The sequence below is a fragment of the Ranitomeya imitator genome, chromosome 5, assembly GCF_032444005.1.
Source record: "Ranitomeya imitator isolate aRanImi1 chromosome 5, aRanImi1.pri, whole genome shotgun sequence".
Classification (NCBI taxonomy): domain Eukaryota; kingdom Metazoa; phylum Chordata; class Amphibia; order Anura; family Dendrobatidae; genus Ranitomeya; species Ranitomeya imitator.
This window is the reverse complement of record NC_091286.1, coordinates 20,937,717-20,955,419: the sequence shown is the minus strand read 5'-3', so window position 1 is coordinate 20,955,419 and position 17,703 is coordinate 20,937,717. Positions and strand designations below refer to the sequence as shown.

Genomic DNA, 17,703 nt, shown 5'->3' with positions numbered 1-17,703 from the left:
TCAACCTGCCCTGAAGAGAAACGAGGATGGAACCCAGAGTTGCAGAAAAATGGCGAAACCAAGGTAGCCGAGCTGGCCCGATTATTAAGGGCGAACTCAGCCAAAGGCAAAAAGGACACCCAGTCATCCTGATCAGCAGAAACAAAGCATCTCAGATATGTTTCAAAGGTCTGATTGGTTCGTTCGGTCTGGCCATTAGTCTGAGGATGGAAAGCCGAGGAAAAAGACAAGTCAATGCCCATCCTACCACAAAAGGCTCGCCAAAACCTCGAAACAAACTGGGAACCTCTGTCAGACATGATATTCTCTGGAATGCCATGTAAACGAACCACATGCTGGAAGAACAATGGCACCAAATCAGAGGAGGAAGGTAATTTAGACAAGGGTACCAAATGGACCATCTTAGAGAAGCGATCACAGACCACCCAAATGACTGACATCTTTTGAGAGACGGGAAGATCTGAAATAAAATCCATAGAGATATGTGTCCAAGGCCTCTTCGGGACCGGCAAGGGCAAAAGCAACCCACTGGCACGAGAACAGCAGGGCTTAGCCCGAGCACAAATCCCACAGGACTGCACAAAAGTACGCACATCCCGCGACAGAGATGGCCACCAAAAGGATCTAGCCACTAACTCTCTGGTACCAAAGATTCCAGGATGACCAGCCAACACCGAACAATCAACCTCAGAGATAACTTTATTCGTCCACCTATCAGGGACAAACAGTTTCTCCGCTGGGCAACGATCAGGTTTATTAGCCTGAAATTTTTGCAGCACCCGCCGCAAATCAGGGGAGATGGCAGACACAATTACTCCCTCTTTGAGGATACCCGCCGGCTCAGATAAACCCGGAGAGTCGGGCACAAAACTCCTAGACAGAGCATCCGCCTTCACATTTTTAGAGCCCGGAAGGTACGAAATCACAAAGTCAAAACGGGCAAAAAACAGCGACCAACGAGCCTGTCTAGGATTCAACCGCTTGGCAGACTCGAGATAAGTCAAGTTCTTATGATCAGTCAAGACCACCACGCGATGCTTAGCTCCTTCAAGCCAATGACGCCACTCCTCGAATGCCCACTTCATGGCCAGCAACTCTCGATAGCCCACATCATAATTTCGCTCAGCAGGCGAAAACTTCCTGGAAAAGAAGGCGCATGGTTTCATCACCGAGCAATCAGAACTTCTCTGCGACAAAACAGCCCCAGCTCCAATCTCAGAAGCATCAACCTCGACCTGGAATGGAAGAGAAACATCTGGTTGACACAGCACAGGGGCAGAAGAAAAACGACGCTTCATCTCTTGAAAAGCTTCCACAGCAGCAGAAGACCAATTGACCACATCAGCACCCTTTTTGGTCAAATCGGTCAATGGTTTAGCAATACTAGAAAAATTGCAGATGAAGCGACGATAAAAATTAGCAAAGCCCAGGAACTTTTGCAGACTTTTCAGAGATGTCGGCTGAGTCCAATCATGGATGGCTTGGACCTTAACAGGGTCCATCTCGATAGTAGAAGGGGAAAAGATGAACCCCAAAAATGAAACCTTCTGAACACCAAAGAGACACTTTGATCCCTTCACAAACAAAGAATTAGCACGCAGGACCTGAAACACCGTTCTGACCTGCTTCACATGAGACTCCCAATCATCCGAGAAGATCAAAATGTCATCCAAGTACACAATCAGGAATTTATCCAGGTACTCTCGGAAGATGTCATGCATAAAGGACTGAAACACTGATGGAGCATTGGCAAGTCCGAATGGCATTACTAGATACTCAAAATGGCCCTCGGGCGTATTAAATGCAGTTTTCCATTCATCGCCTCGCTTAATACGCACAAGATTATACGCACCACGAAGATCTGTCTTGGTGAACCAACTAGCCCCCTTAATCCGAGCAAACAAATCAGATAACAAAGGCAAGGGGTACTGAAATTTCACCGTGATCTTATTTAGAAGACGGTAATCTATACAAGGTCTCAGTGAACCATCCTTCTTGGCTACAAAAAAGAACCCTGCTCCTAATGGCGACGATGACGGGCGAATATGCCCCTTCTCCAAGGACTCCTTCACATAACTCCGCATAGCGGCGTGCTCAGGCACAGATAAATTAAACAGTCGACCTTTTGGGAATTTACTACCAGGAATCAAATCGATAGCACAATCACAATCCCTATGTGGAGGTAGGGTATCGGACTTGGGCTCATCAAATACATCCCGGTAATCAGACAAGAACTCTGGAACCTCAGAAGGAGTGGATGACGAAATAGTCAGAAATGGGACATCACCATGTACCCCCTGACAACCCCAGCTGGACACAGACATGGATTTCCAATCTAATACTGGATTATGGACTTGTAGCCATGGCAACCCCAACACGACCACATCATGCAGATTATGCAACACCAGAAAGCGAATAACCTCCTGATGTGCAGGAGCCATGCACATGGTCAGCTGGGTCCAGTACTGAGGCTTATTCTTGGCCAAAGGCGTAGCATCAATTCCTCTCAATGGAATAGGACACTGCAAGGGCTCCAAGAAAAACCCACAACGCCTAGCATACTCCAAGTCCATCAAATTCAGGGCAGCGCCTGAATCCACAAATGCCATGACAGAATATGATGACAAAGAGCAGATCAAGGTAACGGACAGAAGAAATTTTGACTGTACCGTACCAATGGTGGCAGACCTAGCGAACCGCTTAGTGCGCTTAGGACAATCAGAGATAGCATGAGTGGAATCACCACAGTAGAAACACAGCCCATTCAGACGTCTGTGTTCTTGCCGTTCAACTCTGGTCAAAGTCCTATCGCACTGCATAGGCTCAGGTTTAAGCTCAGGTAATACCGCCAAATGGTGCACAGATTTATGCTCACGCAAGCGTCGACCGATCTGAATGGCCAAAGACATAGACTCATTCAGACCAGCAGGCATAGGAAATCCCACCATGACATCCTTAAGGGCTTCAGAGAGACCTTTTCTGAAAATAGCTGCGAGCGCACCTTCATTCCATTGAGTGAGTACGGACCACTTTCTAAATTTCTGACAATATACCTCTATCTCATCCTGACCCTGACACAGAGCCAGCAAATTTTTCTCTGCCTGATCCACTGAATTAGGTTCATCGTACAGCAATCCGAGCGCCAGGAAAAACGCATCGATATTACTTAATTCAGGATCTCCTGACGCAAGAGAAAATGCCCAGTCCTGAGGGTCGCCACGTAAAAAAGAAATAATGATGCTAACTTGTTGAACTGGGTCACCAGAGGAGCGAGGTTTCAAAGCCAGAAATAGTTTACAATTATTTTTGAAACTCAGAAATTTAGTTCTATCTCCAAAAAACAAATCAGGAATAGGAATTCTCAGTTCTAACATAGAATTCTGAACCACAAAGTCTTGAATATTTTGTACTCTTGCCGTGAGCTGATCCACACATGAATACAGACCTTTAATGTCCATCGCTACACTTGTGTCCTAAACCACCCAAATGTCTAGGGGAAAATAAAGGCAAAACACAGTGCAGAGAAAGAAAAATGGTCTCAGAACTTCTTTTTTCCCTCTATTGAGAATCATTAGTACTTTGGGCCTCCAGTACTGTTATGATAAGATAATTCAGTACCACAATCGACATAGAGGTCAGAGCACATACAGTGACCTGACAATACCCCAAAAACATAGAACGAGCTCTAAGACGTGGGAACTCTGCTGACCGCAATCCCTAATCCTCTCCAACCACACTAGAGGCAGCCGTGGATTGCGCCTAACGCTCCCTATGCAACTCGGCACAGCCTGAGAAACTAGCTAGCCTGAAGATAGAAAATAAGCCTACCTTGCCTCAGAGAAATACCCCAAAGGAAAAGGCAGCCCCCACATATAATGACTGTGAGTAAAGATGAAAAGACAAACGTAGAGATGAAATAGATTTAGCAAAGTGAGGCCCGACTTTCTGAACAGAGCGAGGATAGGAAAGGTAACTTTGCGGTCAACACAAAACCCTACAAAAACCACGCAAAGGGGGCAAAAAGACCCTCCGTACCGAACTAACGGCACGGAGGTACACCCTCTGCGTCCCAGAGCTTCCAGCAAGCAGGAAAAAACAAATATACAAGCTGGACAGAAAAAACAGCAAACAAAATAGCAAAGCGGAACTTAGCTATGCAGAGCAGCAGGCCACAGGAACGATCCAGGAGGAAACAGGTCCAATACTAGAACATTGACTGGAGGCCAGGATCAAAGCACTAGGTGGAGTTAAATAGAGCAGCACCTAACGACTTCACCTCACCTGAGGAAGGAAACTCAGAAGCTGCAGTACCACTTTCCTCCACCAATGGAAGCTCACAGAGAGAATCAGCCGAAGTACCACTCGTGACCACAGGAGGGAGCTCTGCCACAGAATTCACAACACGCACCATGTCCAGACCACATATAACCATCACATCGTGACCAATAATACTACATACATGGAACAAATACCAACACAATATGACAAGACCACATATTACGAGCACACAGTGACCGAATAATAGCTGTTGTGAATTCCGCTCTTGGGCTCCCTCCGGTGGTTGTAAGTGGCACTTTTGTGAGTTCTGCTCTTGGGCTCCCTCTTGTGGTTTTTAGTGGTATGGCTGCTCCTTGGAGTTAGCTGTCATCAGCTGCCTCCACTTATTGTCTCTTCTGCTCGGCTATTTAAGTCTGGCTCTTTCTTCAGCCTGTGCCACTTGTCAATGTTTCCTGGCTGGATTCACATCTCTGGTTGGATTCTCCTGGTTTCCTGACTGGTTCTGCAAAGATAAGTTCTGGCTTTGCTCATTTCAGTCCACATGTTGTGGACTTATTGTTCTGTGCATTCTATATTTGTCCAGATTGTCAGTATGGATTATTTCTGTTAGCTGGAAGCTCTGGGAAGCAGATTTACCCTCCACACCTTTAGTCAGGTGTGGAGATTTTTGTAAACTCTGTGTGGATTGTTTTGTAGTTTTTATACTGACCGCACAGTATCCTTTCCTGTCCTATCTATCAAGCTAGACTGGCCTCCTATGCTAAAATCTGATTTCATTTCTGCGTATGTTATTTTCCCCTCCTCTCACCGTCAATATTTGTGGGGGGCTATCTTTCCTTTGGGGATTTTCTCTGAGGCAAGATAGGTTTCCTGTTTCCATCTTTAGGGGAAGTTAGATCTTAGGCTGTGCCGAGGGGTCTAGGGAGCGTCAGGTACCCCCCACGGCTATTTTTAGTTGCGCTGCTAGGTTCAGGGTTTGCGGTCAGTACAGATACCACCTCCTTCAGAGCTTGTCTTATGTTGTTCCTAAACCACCAGATCATAACAAATAGCACATACAAGGAACAAATACCACCACACCCTGACAGGACCACATATAACCATCACATCGTGACCAATAATACTACATACATGGAACAAATACCAACACAATATGACAAGACCACATATTACCACCACATAGTGACCAAATAATAGCACAAACAAGAAACAAATACTGCCACACCATGGCCGGACAACATGTTACCACCACATTGTGACTGAATACTACAATACTGATCATTATTAAAAAAAATACTATCACCATAAGTGCCATTATGCACAAGAGATCTGTACTTAGTATGCAGTGACTGTGTACAGGTAATACAATGTTCACCGGTGTCATTATTCACAGGATCTCTGTATATAGTGTCAGTTTATACGTACAGTGATCACCAGTGACATTATAAACAGGAGCTCTGTATTTAGTGTCAATGTACATGTAATACAGTGATCACCAGTGGCATTATACACAGGAGCTCTGCATATAGTGTATAGTGTACATGTAATAAAGTGATCACCAGTGACATTATACACAGGACCTCTGTATACAGTATACATTGTATAGTGTCAGTGTACAGGTAACACACTAACTCACCAGTGACGTCTCTAGCTGAAGTCCTTCATCTTTGCTTTTCTTTTTCATCCAGCCGAGACCGCCATCACTTCTTTCAGCCAGGACTCGTCTCTGCATAAAATAACCCCACCACCTCACCCATTTAAAAAAACAAAAATGTTTTTTATACTTACTTCAGTCGTTGCAGGGGTGTCTAGTGTTTTCAGCAGTGAAGCAGAAGTCAGAATGTATGGGCTGCTGAGAGGACCTGAAAGGAGCCCATACTTTCTAGCACATTCACTGCTGAGATTGCTGGAATGTATGGGCTGTAGTCAGGACCTGCAGGGAGCCCATACATTCTAGCTACAGCCGAGCAGGAGCCGCGCAGCCGACTAGGTAAGGCGGCCATGCACAGCTCCAAAAAGGCTCCCGGGCCCCAGCGCCTATGTGTGCGCCGCTGTGCTCAGTATTTTAGTGCAAGATGGGGTCCGATGAGTAGAAGCACAACAGTGGGGCCCCGGATCTGCGGGCCCCTCTGTGTACTGCTGCTGACCGGGCCCCATACAGCAGTAAGGGCAGTAATGACCTGATGGCGGCCCTGACAACAGGCTGTAGAATCATTTAAACTGAAGTGAGAAGCATGGAGACATAGTTTTGCATAAGAGCTGCATACACAAAGTAGTCCGATTTTTAAAGGTGAATTTTCGATAGATACACTGGAACAGTAGAAAGGACAATTGTAAAGGTGGTCATAGCTTTAAAGCTTTATTTATGTAAAACTATCAGAGCTCCGGAGCCGGGTCAGATGTAGCAGAAACCCCCCATAAATGTGGAACCTGCTGTTTACTTTAGTCAGAGCTTTGTTGGGTACAATGTAGCATAATTTATATTCATCGTCCCCATCAGGAATCATTCCTGGTATCTTCTATCTCTCTTCTGGAATGTATCAGTAGATGGGAAATATTAGGATTTTATAGGCACATAAAATGTGATTTGCGCCGCGCGTGTCCGGTTTGCATTAAACATCACCGTAAAATCAGCGGGGATGTTCCTCTTACACTTTTTGGGTAATCAATCAGTTTCCGGCTTCTGATATAAAATCAATTCCTTTGTGTTTGGGAATAAATCGTGCCATAACCAGCGACGTTGATGCTAATGGAACGACACCGCCTCTCTGTGCAGCGCGGCTACATCATCCATGGGCCGTACCCCCCTCTGATAACACATCTCATGCATATCCATCATGAACGCTTGCAGATGATTCATGTACCGACCGCATCAAAGCTGTCGCCGGCTCACTGAGCTCGGGCTAAAACCATTTAGACAGTAAGAATTCAATTTTTCTAGCAAGAATGGAAGTAATAATTATGCATGTAAACAGACGTGGCATATGTGTATATATCATCAATCTGTCCTGCCTGCACGATGTCCCTAGATCATCCCAGCAAGAGATGGGCAGGTTCGATGCATGTATATTACAGCAACCAATTAGAAATTCTAGTTATTCTGCCACCACTAGATGGCAGTATGCAACATGCTACTTATGGATGTGCTTTGCCCACAGCATTCCATGTGGTTAGAATTGGTATTGCAAGGGATGCCAATACAGTTGAATGTGCGAAGAAGGCTTCCCCCTGCTCACAGGCCCCATAGCGGCCACGTGCCTCTGCCAGAGAGTAGACTTTACCTGGGTACAATGTCTCTGAAATGAAGATTCAGGGCATCCAACAGACTGTGCAAAATGGTAACCCCAAGAGATGGAGAAAGATGTTTCCTCCACAAAGTTGTCCTTGGACAATTCCTGGTTTTGCTCAGTTGTAGATGTCCATGAATGACTGGACGGGCAGTCCTACCTATATCTCCATCCATGACAAGTACTTGTGCCCATTGGTCAGTCTACCAGAAGACACATTAGTCCATAGAGTCGTCATCATGTCATTCGGAAGCCCTGGAGTAGACTCTGTTATATTGCTGGCTCTGATGATCTTGTGGATGGACTTGGGTTTCCACCAGTTGGGCTTATGGTCCACCAGTTGGGTCACCCTCACAGACCAGACAGCGTCGTCGTAGAATTAGCGAGTCATCTAGTTGTAGCAGTAGGAGCTGTCCCACTTGTCCTAGCCGAGTCCCCGCCACCGGGGAAGAAGCACGACATTGGGCCTCCTGGTGGTGGAGCGTCCACTCTGAGTCCAATGATATAGTCACACACTGGGGATATCCGGGGTGCCCGTCCCGCCATTGATTATCTAATGTGAGACCCCCAATGTTCTGACTTGGCCGTAGGATAGGACGGCCACGTCTGTCAGCGACTGCTCGGCCGCATTCCTTGGGTGTGAACCGCCTCATCTGACACCATTCTTATTGGATCATCATCTAATAGAATTTATAGAAATGTCATTTTTTCTTTTTGGTACGAGGTACGGATGTGATAATTCTGGGAGAAAACACAATCCATTCGTCTGCATAATGTATTCATAATCACATCAGAATATTCATGAGGCTTCACGGTGAATTCTTCTCTACGTCCTCCCACGTACATGAGACGGAGACATCAGGCGCTGACATTACTGACCCGCCAGCGAGGAGAACGCCGTGTCAGTCAGGTTGTCACATGAGACATGCTTCATTCCCTGGGTCCGGGACCCTCGGACTGTCGGCCATCTGTCCTCCTGCAGCTGCTGGTGGGTATCAGTATCTGACACTAATTAACCATTTCACTACCCTAGACCACCATGGCTACAGGCATTAACCCCTCGCCTAGACCACCAGAAATACAGACATGAACCCCTCCATGACTCTAGATCACCTGGGCTATAGGCATTAACCCCTCCACTAACGTAGACCACCAGGGCTACAGGCATTAACCCCTTGACTAGCCTAGACCACCAGAAAATACAAACATGAACCCCTCCATGACTCTAGATCACCAGGTGTGAGGAAAATGTATAATATAAATATTAGTTTCTCTTGCCAGCACATATAGGGTGGGCGTTGACCCCCCTTCACTATGTTTTGCTGAGGGTTTATTGCTTCTAGCTGCAAATTCCAGGTTCGGAGCGACTTACTCCTCTGCTCCCCCCCAAGGAATTTTTACGACCGCTATAGCTGCAGTGGACAGTTGTACCATCTGAAACTGGTCTGATCTCCCTTTTAAAACATGAGGTTCTTTGTCTTAATCTTGTAAAATTCTGGGCCAATGATTTGGGCTAGGAAAATAATAAGTACATATTGCTAAAGTCCATCGGCGCATCTATCAACCACTGTAAGTGCTAGCCTCTAATTCCAACAGGTAAAAAAGTACGGATTTCTCCGGAACTGTGTGTCCCACTAGCCCGAATTTAGTATCTATAGAGAGCAAATCTTAATACAAGATGGATGAGGGGTGTGTTATGACTCTGCCAGATTCTCCAGCGAAGATATGACCATCATAAGAATGGTTGGAGAAAACTGTACAGCTGAGGAAAGGGGAGGGCGACCTTAACTCAACCCCTTTAGTGATGTCACGAGGCTGGAGTTTAAAAGTCTTAACACTTAACCCAGCCTGAATTCAGCAGAGATTTTACTTAAGGAGCTGTTTCTATCCAGACCTCCTGATGCACTGGGACATTTGGGGTCCCGCCTACCAGTGGTTTTGCCTGACATGAACTGAGAACATGTGATTTTACCTTTTCTCATTTAATCCCTTTATTTTATAATTGCTTGTACATATTTCCAATTGTCTCATATTGTAGCATCTTTATATACCTTTGTAAACACTGCCTAAATCTTTCGGTGTAAAATATATAAATTACTAGTTTCGTTCTTCCTGCTCTAAAACGTACCCTAAGTCTTCTGAAGGGAATTACGCTACTGTTTTGGGTTAGCTTAGGACCCGCTTAATCGAAACTGGTGGCAGCATACCGTGTGCTGTGCCTTTGGGAGTCGTTGTAGCGATGGCGGCGTTGATAATTATTGTTCATGCCTGAGTGGGAGTAGTTATATCGCCTCGCTGCAGCGTGCCCAATACCCAGTACATAGCAGGCAGCCTTTATGGCGACTAATTACCCTAGGTGCAGTACCTAGTCTGACCTGAGGGTGAGGGGGGCACCAGGGAGCTGCAAGTTTTCAAGCAGAACTGTAAAGCGGGATATACATAAATCCCTGCAGTTCGTGGTATATTGAAGAGCAGTGGGATACCTAAAATAAGCCCCTGGTGTAAACTAAGAGGTCAATAGCCTTGTGTGTGTTTTTTCATCACCTTGTAGCAGTGGAGGGATAACGAAGATAAGCCCCCCTGCACATGTGATAGCCATCTGTTGGCCTAAAGTCACCCCGATCCGTGACGTAGGGGTGACGGTCACAGTGTGAATCGTAAAACCAGGGCTACAAGGATTTACCCCTCCACTACCCCAGACCACCAGGGCTGCAGACATTAACCCTACCGCTAACGTAAACCACTAGGGCTACAGGCATTAACCTTCCACTAGCCTAGACCACCAGAGATACAGACATGAACCCCTCCATGACTCTAGATCACCAAGGATACAGGGATTAACCCCTCCACTAGCCTAGACCACCAGGGATGCAGACATTACTCCTGCAGGACTCTAGATCACCAGGGATACAGGTATTAACCCCTCCACTACCCTAGACCATCAAGGATGCAGACATTAATCCCTCCTATACCCTTGACCACTAGTAATACAGGCGTTAACCTTTCCTTGACTGTAGAACATCAGGGATACAGATATTAACCCATGCATGACTGTAGACCACCAGATATACAGGAATTAGCACCTACTTCAACAGGAATATAGACAGTAAACCCTCCTATACCCTCGACTACTAGTAATACAAGCATTAGCTCTTCCATGATTCTAGGCCACTAGAGATGCAGATCTTAACCCCTGCATGACTGTAGACAACTAGAGCTAGATGCATTAACCTCTGCACAACTCTAGACCACCATGAATATAGGCATTGGCCCCTACAGCACCAGGGATGCAGACAGTAACCCCTCCACTACACCACCAGGGTTACAGTTATTAACCATTCCACTATTTTTGACTATCGGGTATACAGGCATTAACCGGTCCTATACCCTAAACAACTAGGCATACAGGCCTTAACCCCTGCACTATTAAATACCAACGGAGATACCCTAGACCACCAGGGAAACAAACATCAACCCATTCACTAATCTAGAAGAGCAGTGTAGAGCAGTCAACCACTCATGAGCATGACCAGTAACCTAGACCACCAGTAAAATACACATGGATTCACTCAGATCCTAGACCGCCAGGGAATTGTACATTTACCCTTCCTCTATCTTAGGCCTCTTTCACACGTCCAGATAATTCCGGTACTGGAGAAATCAGTACCGGAATTATCCGTGTCCGTGTGCTCACGTAGCACATCAGTGTGGCACACGTGCGGCAGCCGTGTGCCGACTGAGGACCACACGGACCGTGCAGGAGGCAGCGCTACAGTTAAGCGCTGTTCCCTGCTTTGGGTGCTGAATCCAGAATTCATTCCTTCTTCCCATCAGCGTTCGCTGGAGAGAAGGAATGAAATTTTTTTTTTCTTTTCCCTTAAAAATAAAGTTTGTGGCTTCCCTCCCGCCTCCCATCTCCTGTGCGACCCCCCCCCCCCCCCCCCCCGCTTGCTGGGAAATAGTCACCCAGCTCCTGCGATGTCTCCTCTCAGCGCTGGCAGCAGGTCCCGTGTGAGCGGTCACGTGTTACCGCTGATTACAGTGAGGAATATGCACAGGAGATGGGAGGCGGGAGGGGAGCCACAAACTTTATTTTTAAGGGAAAAAAAAAAGATTTTTCATTCCTTCTCTCCAGCGAATGCTGATGGGAAGAAGGAATGAATTCCGGCTTCAGCACCACACGCAGGGGGGACAGCGCTTACTGTAGCGCTGTCTCTCCTGCGGGCGGTACGTGCACATGGAGGAGAGTGCACACTGTTCTCCGTGTGCACGTGTGCGGGACACTTTGCGGACCGTGCTGCCAGAGAAAAACGGACATGTCTCCGTGTTTTCAACACGTGTTTCCGGGAAAGGAACACTAACCCCTCCATTAGTGTAGACCACCAGGTCAACAGACGCTAATCCCTTAACTTCCCCACTTCACCATGAAAGTGGTTATTACCGTATGAGCTACATAGTGGTTTTTATTAGCCATTTATCTGTATAACCGTTTTATTCATGCTGTGTGTGGCGGTATAAACACGTGTTTAGGAAAACCAATTCCCAATGCGTCTTTTTTTTTTAAATCAAAATTGGGGGCAGATCTCGGCATAAGAGAATATAAATATACCCTGACATGTTCTCAGGGGTCCGGTCCCGAATCACTGCCGTCTAATGAGTTATTTAACGTTTTGCAAAACATTTCAGTATTATCCCAAATCCATCGACCTTGCGATCACGCGGGATCTTTATGCGCCCGTCGTCTGGCGCTGTTTATGACCTCCGGCGGATGGAGCATGTCGTGCGCATCGCTTTATCTGGGAATCCAATGTGCATTTGTTCCGTCTTCGCTGATTCAATCTTTGTTTTGAGCGAAGAAAGTTGGAAAGGAAGTTCGCGTGATGGCGGGAGATTGTGGCGATAGATGTGCAGTAAAGCGCGTCGGGGACTCTTTAAAATTCATAGCCTGATCCTCCTCTGTGCAACAAGGTAAATTAGTTATCAAAATGACGGAGGCCTCTTCTGGTCTTTCAATTTTTTTTTCCTGCCAAGTGTCACTTTTACGGCTCCTGCTCTATCGAGGGAGCGTGCGATTGTTCCAGGCTCCTGCCGTTTACACATTTATTGAAAATTTATGTTTCGTAGTTTTTTTTGTGCAGGTAAAAAAGACAACAATTATTTAGTGTTAATAGAAAAACAAAAACAAACATTTAACACTTGATAAAATGTAACATCGAGGCACAATCCAAAGGCGGCGATCGTCCCTTCTCGGCAGCACCGCCGCTTTTCAGTGCCGAGATTCTTTCATCCTCGCATATTGTTGCTGCTCTTATCACAGACGGTGACTACAGTCATCTCCTAAAATACTCTGTGCTGCTGCAGAGCCTACTCCTTCTACTATGTAAAAACAAAATTTTGCAGCAAATACACAACAAAATCTGTGACAAAGCCGGATGCAGAGTCGTCACGGTCATATTTTGCCACGGATATTACCGAATGCATTGGAAAGTGGAAAATCTGCAATAATTCAGATTTTTTTTTCTCAAGCGGCGTAGATCTATTTTCAGTTTTTCTCGATTTTCCTGGTAGAAGATCCTTCCACAAAAATCTGCCTTGTGAGAACATACCCTTAGTCTGTGACCTCCCTCTTATTCCGATTCCCGCCTCTTATAATAACACATGAGGTCACTGTCTGCCACAGAATCAATACATTGCTCTCCTGAAATACTCTGTGCTGCTGGGGGCTCTGCTCCTTTCCACAATCAATGTGCACGTAAGACTAACTCTGCCACCTTCACCCTTCTCTTCACTAACATCGCACCTGTAGTGTGGTCACTGCCTCCCGACAAGATCAACACACTCTTCTCCTGCTGCTGTAATTCCCAGTGATCTGATTGGCTGCAGGATGTTCGGTCCATTTCATACAACAGGTGAAAAATTTTGCTCAGATGGAAAAAAATTTGCGTCGGTCTCTTGGTCAAAATGCGTCTTCGATCACTTTGGAAGAAAGGAAACGGTAAGGCAGAGATTCTGCCTCAGCAATGCCACCACATGGGGCTAAATAACCTGCCATATGGTGTCCTTACATTATTGTTTTCTGAAATAATTCTCTTTCGGTGCCACGGGGCTGTAGAGCGTGACGAATAGGCGATTACCCCCGTACCCACAATAAAATCCAGACCAGACTCCATATTTATAAGGTACAGAGAAATATTTACGCCTCACCAGTAATAATATTTGCGGTTTTATGTTCTCGTGCGCGGCAGTGTCCGGGACGGGGTCGTATTTTCTAACATTATCCCGTTTACATAGTAAATCTGCATTACAAATGGTGTGGCTGAAAGCGCCGAATCCTGCTGAGACCCCGGAGAACATCCGAAAAGTGTATGTCTCGCCTGTGAACTCTCCGAGTCCTGAATCTCAAATTCGCTTTTATGATCTGGCGCACGTTCTGTCTCATCGTTCTCCAGTCACGTTTTCAAAAGACAACACGATGCATACAGAGCAGGAGGACGCCTGCGGTAAATAGGCGGGCGGCGCGGGGGTCTCATCCCTGGGATGCAGTAATCTTCCGGAACCTTTACAGAGAAATCCATGTTACAAGATGTCAGGTCTTCAGGTTGGCACTGGCGGGGTCAACACATCCCAAGGGGCTTGTACCAGGATCAGAAAATCACAGCTGCTTCTTTTTTTTATTATAAAAAACAGCGCCACACCTCTCTGCAGGTTCTTTGTGGTATTGCAGCTCAGCTTCATTCATGCAGCTCAGCTGTACATTATATTGAAAGGTGTATCCCATTTCATCAGAAGTCGTCGTGTTACCACTGAGGCCCTCATATATCTTGCCAGATGGAAAGTCTTCAGCGTTGCCGCAGTTCCCCCGCCACCAACTTTCTGCAGATGGCTGCCTAGTTGGGTGACTAGGAGCCGCGTTGTGTTACTGTGCCGAAAAAAAGCAGTGATTAGTCACAGGATTAGTAAGGTTCCATAGATGTGTCATCACTGTACGAGTCCAGAATACCCCTTTAATATAAACATCCATCAGTAAAATGAATAGCATGCACCAGGGAGTCCATCAAAGGAGGGAGGTAGGTGGATACTTTGCCATTTGATACTTCCCTTGACTAAGCCAAAGTCTTGACAAAACCAGCCCCCTTTCACTTCCAAATCTTAAGAGATGAGCTGCTAATTGCTGTAAAAGAAATATATGTGGTCCTCAGGGGTGGGTCCTCTATGTAAATTAGACCAGCCCCTGAGGTTCTCTACTGTCTAGAAAATGTAGTGATTGCATAAATATAATGTACGATCTAAATATCTGATTTTCGAGGTCCATTGTCATCAGTGACTGGAGGGTTTGCACTTAAAATATGGCTTTGTCCAAACCAAAAGCGTAACATAGCAGTGTGCATAAGCCCTAATGAAAATTTGCCATCCTTCTCCTTCCTAATATTTTGCACTGTTTTTATGTTCGTGTTAAATGTTCTGCCCCCTACTGGCCACCGGACAAATCCACAACCCCCCCATCAGCTTATTCATCTCAGGAGTAAATACATTTTGTTTTACCAACCCGTCATCATAATCTATCCTCACACCTCTTATTAATTTGGTTACGCTTTTGAATTCTCTCCAGTTCTCTTACTGCTGCCAAAAACTGGACAGATTAAAGAAAATGTGGTCATGTCAGAACTCTATGACGGAGTTAAGTAAAACTTTCTTCTCTAGAAGCCATGCTTTCCTGACCACTGGACAATATCATGTTGGCTTTAGAAGCAGCAGACTGGCACTGAGTGCTATCATTTACCGTATTTTTCGGACTATAAAACACACAATTTCCCTCAAATTTTGGAGGAATATGGGGATGCGTCTTATAGTCTGAAAAAATAGGGGGAGGTGGCGGAGTGGGGTCACAGGAGAAAGGGTCGCTGCTGTAGTAAGCTGGCGATGCTGCGGGCTCTGGCCTGGAAGTAGGGTGTGTACTGGTGGTGCAAGGAAGGAGCCATTAATCTCCTCAAGGTGGGTTTTAGGAAAACGTGAGCCGTTTGTGGTAGGAGCTGAGTCCCCGCTGCGCACATTCATCTCCTGGTGATGGGACAAGATCTCAATCTGCGCATGCGCCGCTTCTGGTGCCATTTTCTTGAAGCTCACCACCGGTTTGAGTCTGCTCTTGCGTCGCACCGCCGACATTTTCCTGAAGCCCACCACCGGGAGATCAATGGCTCCTGCCTCACACCGCAGTGACATACCTTCCTCCCAGTCCAGGGCCCGCAGCATCGCCCCACTCCAGTGGTGACCCTGCTACTGCCTCCTGTGACCCCTCTCCACCGCCACCACTAAGCTAAATTTGGACTATAAGACAGACTCCTGTTTTCACATAAAAATTATTTTTTTCCCTATTTTTCTGAATTTGGGGTGAGTCTTATGGTCTGAAAATTAAGGTACTTTATCAACAATCCTTTTCCCCCTACATTTTTTCTTAATGATTAATATGTTCACTCTTTCTTTAAATGTATCTTCTCAGTGACCACATTTATTTTATCTAAGCAGGTTTGATCCGGTCTCGAGTGAGAGGAGCGGAGCTTGCGAAGGCCAGAGTGCTCACCTTCCTAGACAGTCACTGTGAAGTCAATAAGGACTGGCTCCCTCCACTGCTGAAAAGAGTGAAAGAGGTGAGAAGAGGGGAATAACAATGGAAATGAATTGCAAAAATGTAAAAAAAAAAAAAAAGAAGTTAACTGCTAAAAAATGAGGAGGATGCAGATATTTACCATATATGTATTTATGTACTCAGGAGCCGACTCGTGTTGTGAGTCCTGTGATCGACATCATCAACTTGGACACATTTGCATATATTGCTGCATCTTCAGATCTCAGAGGAGGTAAGAGACATGTCACACATTTCTGAATGCTACTTTTTTTTCCATTGGTGCAGTATTATAGTAGTTATATTCTTGTACATAGGGGCAGTATTATAGTAGTTAAATTCTTATACATAGGGGTATTATAGTAGTTATATTCTTGTACATAGGAGCAGTATTATAGTAGTTATATTCTTGTACATAGGAGCAGTATTATAGTAGTTATATTCTTGTACATAGGAGCAGTATTATAGTAGTTATATTCTTGTACATAGGAGCAGTATTATAGTAGTTATATTCTTGTACATAGGGGAAGTATTATAGTAGTTATATTCTTGTACATAGAAGCAGTATTATAGTAGTTATATTCTTGTACATAGGGGCAGTATTATAGTAGTTATATTCTTGTACATAGGGGCAGTATTATAGTAGTTATATTCTTGTACATAGGGGCAGTATTATAGTAGTTATATTCTTGTACATAGGGGCAGTATTATGGTAGTTATATTCTTGTACATAGGGGGCAGTATTATATTAGTTATATTCTTGTACATAGGGGCAGTATTATAGTAGTTATATTCTTGTACATAGGGGCAGTATTATAGTAGTTATATTCTTGTACATAGGGGGCAGTATTATAGTAGTTATATTCTTGTACATAGGAGCAGTATTATAGTAGTTATAGTCTTGTACATAGGGGCAGTATTATAGTAGTTATATTCTTGTACATAAGGGGAGTATTATAGTAGTTATATTCTTGTACATAGGGGCAGTATTATATTAGTTATATTCTTGCACATAGGGGCAGTATTATAGTAGTTATATTCTTGTACATAGGGGCAGTATTATAGTAGTTATATTCTTGTACATAGGGGCAGTATTATAGTAGTTATATTCTTGTACATAGGGGCAATATTATAATAGTTTTATTCTTGTACATAGGGGCAGTATTATAGTAGTTATATTCTTGTACATAGGAGCAGTATTATAGTAGTTATATTCTTGTACATAGGGGGCAGTATTATAGTAGTTATATTCTTGTACATAGGGGCAGTATTATAGTAGTTATATTCTTGTATATAGGAGCAGTATTATAGTAGTTATATTCTTGTACATAGGGGCAGTATTATAGTAGTTATATTCTTGTACATAGGGGCAATATTATAATAGTTTTATTCTTGTACATAGGGGCAGTATTATAGTAGTTATATTCTTGTACATAGGAGCAGTATTATAGTAGTTATATTCTTGTACATACGGGCAGTATTATAGTAGTTATATTCTTGTACATAGGGGGCAGTATT

The 17,703-nt window shown here is 44.8% G+C and overlaps 1 protein-coding gene across 2 annotated transcripts in view; it reads left to right on the top strand.

The window, feature by feature from the left end:
• The window catches only part of GALNT14 (polypeptide N-acetylgalactosaminyltransferase 14), a 473,304-nt gene that overhangs the window by 385,659 nt on the left and 69,942 nt on the right, over positions 1–17,703 (top strand). For both annotated transcript variants that reach the window (XM_069768378.1, XM_069768379.1), the window contains exons 6-7: positions 16,089–16,210; positions 16,333–16,420. In XM_069768378.1, coding sequence (XP_069624479.1) covers positions 16,089–16,210; positions 16,333–16,420 — 210 coding nt within the window. The remainder of the gene's footprint in view (positions 1–16,088; positions 16,211–16,332; positions 16,421–17,703) is intronic.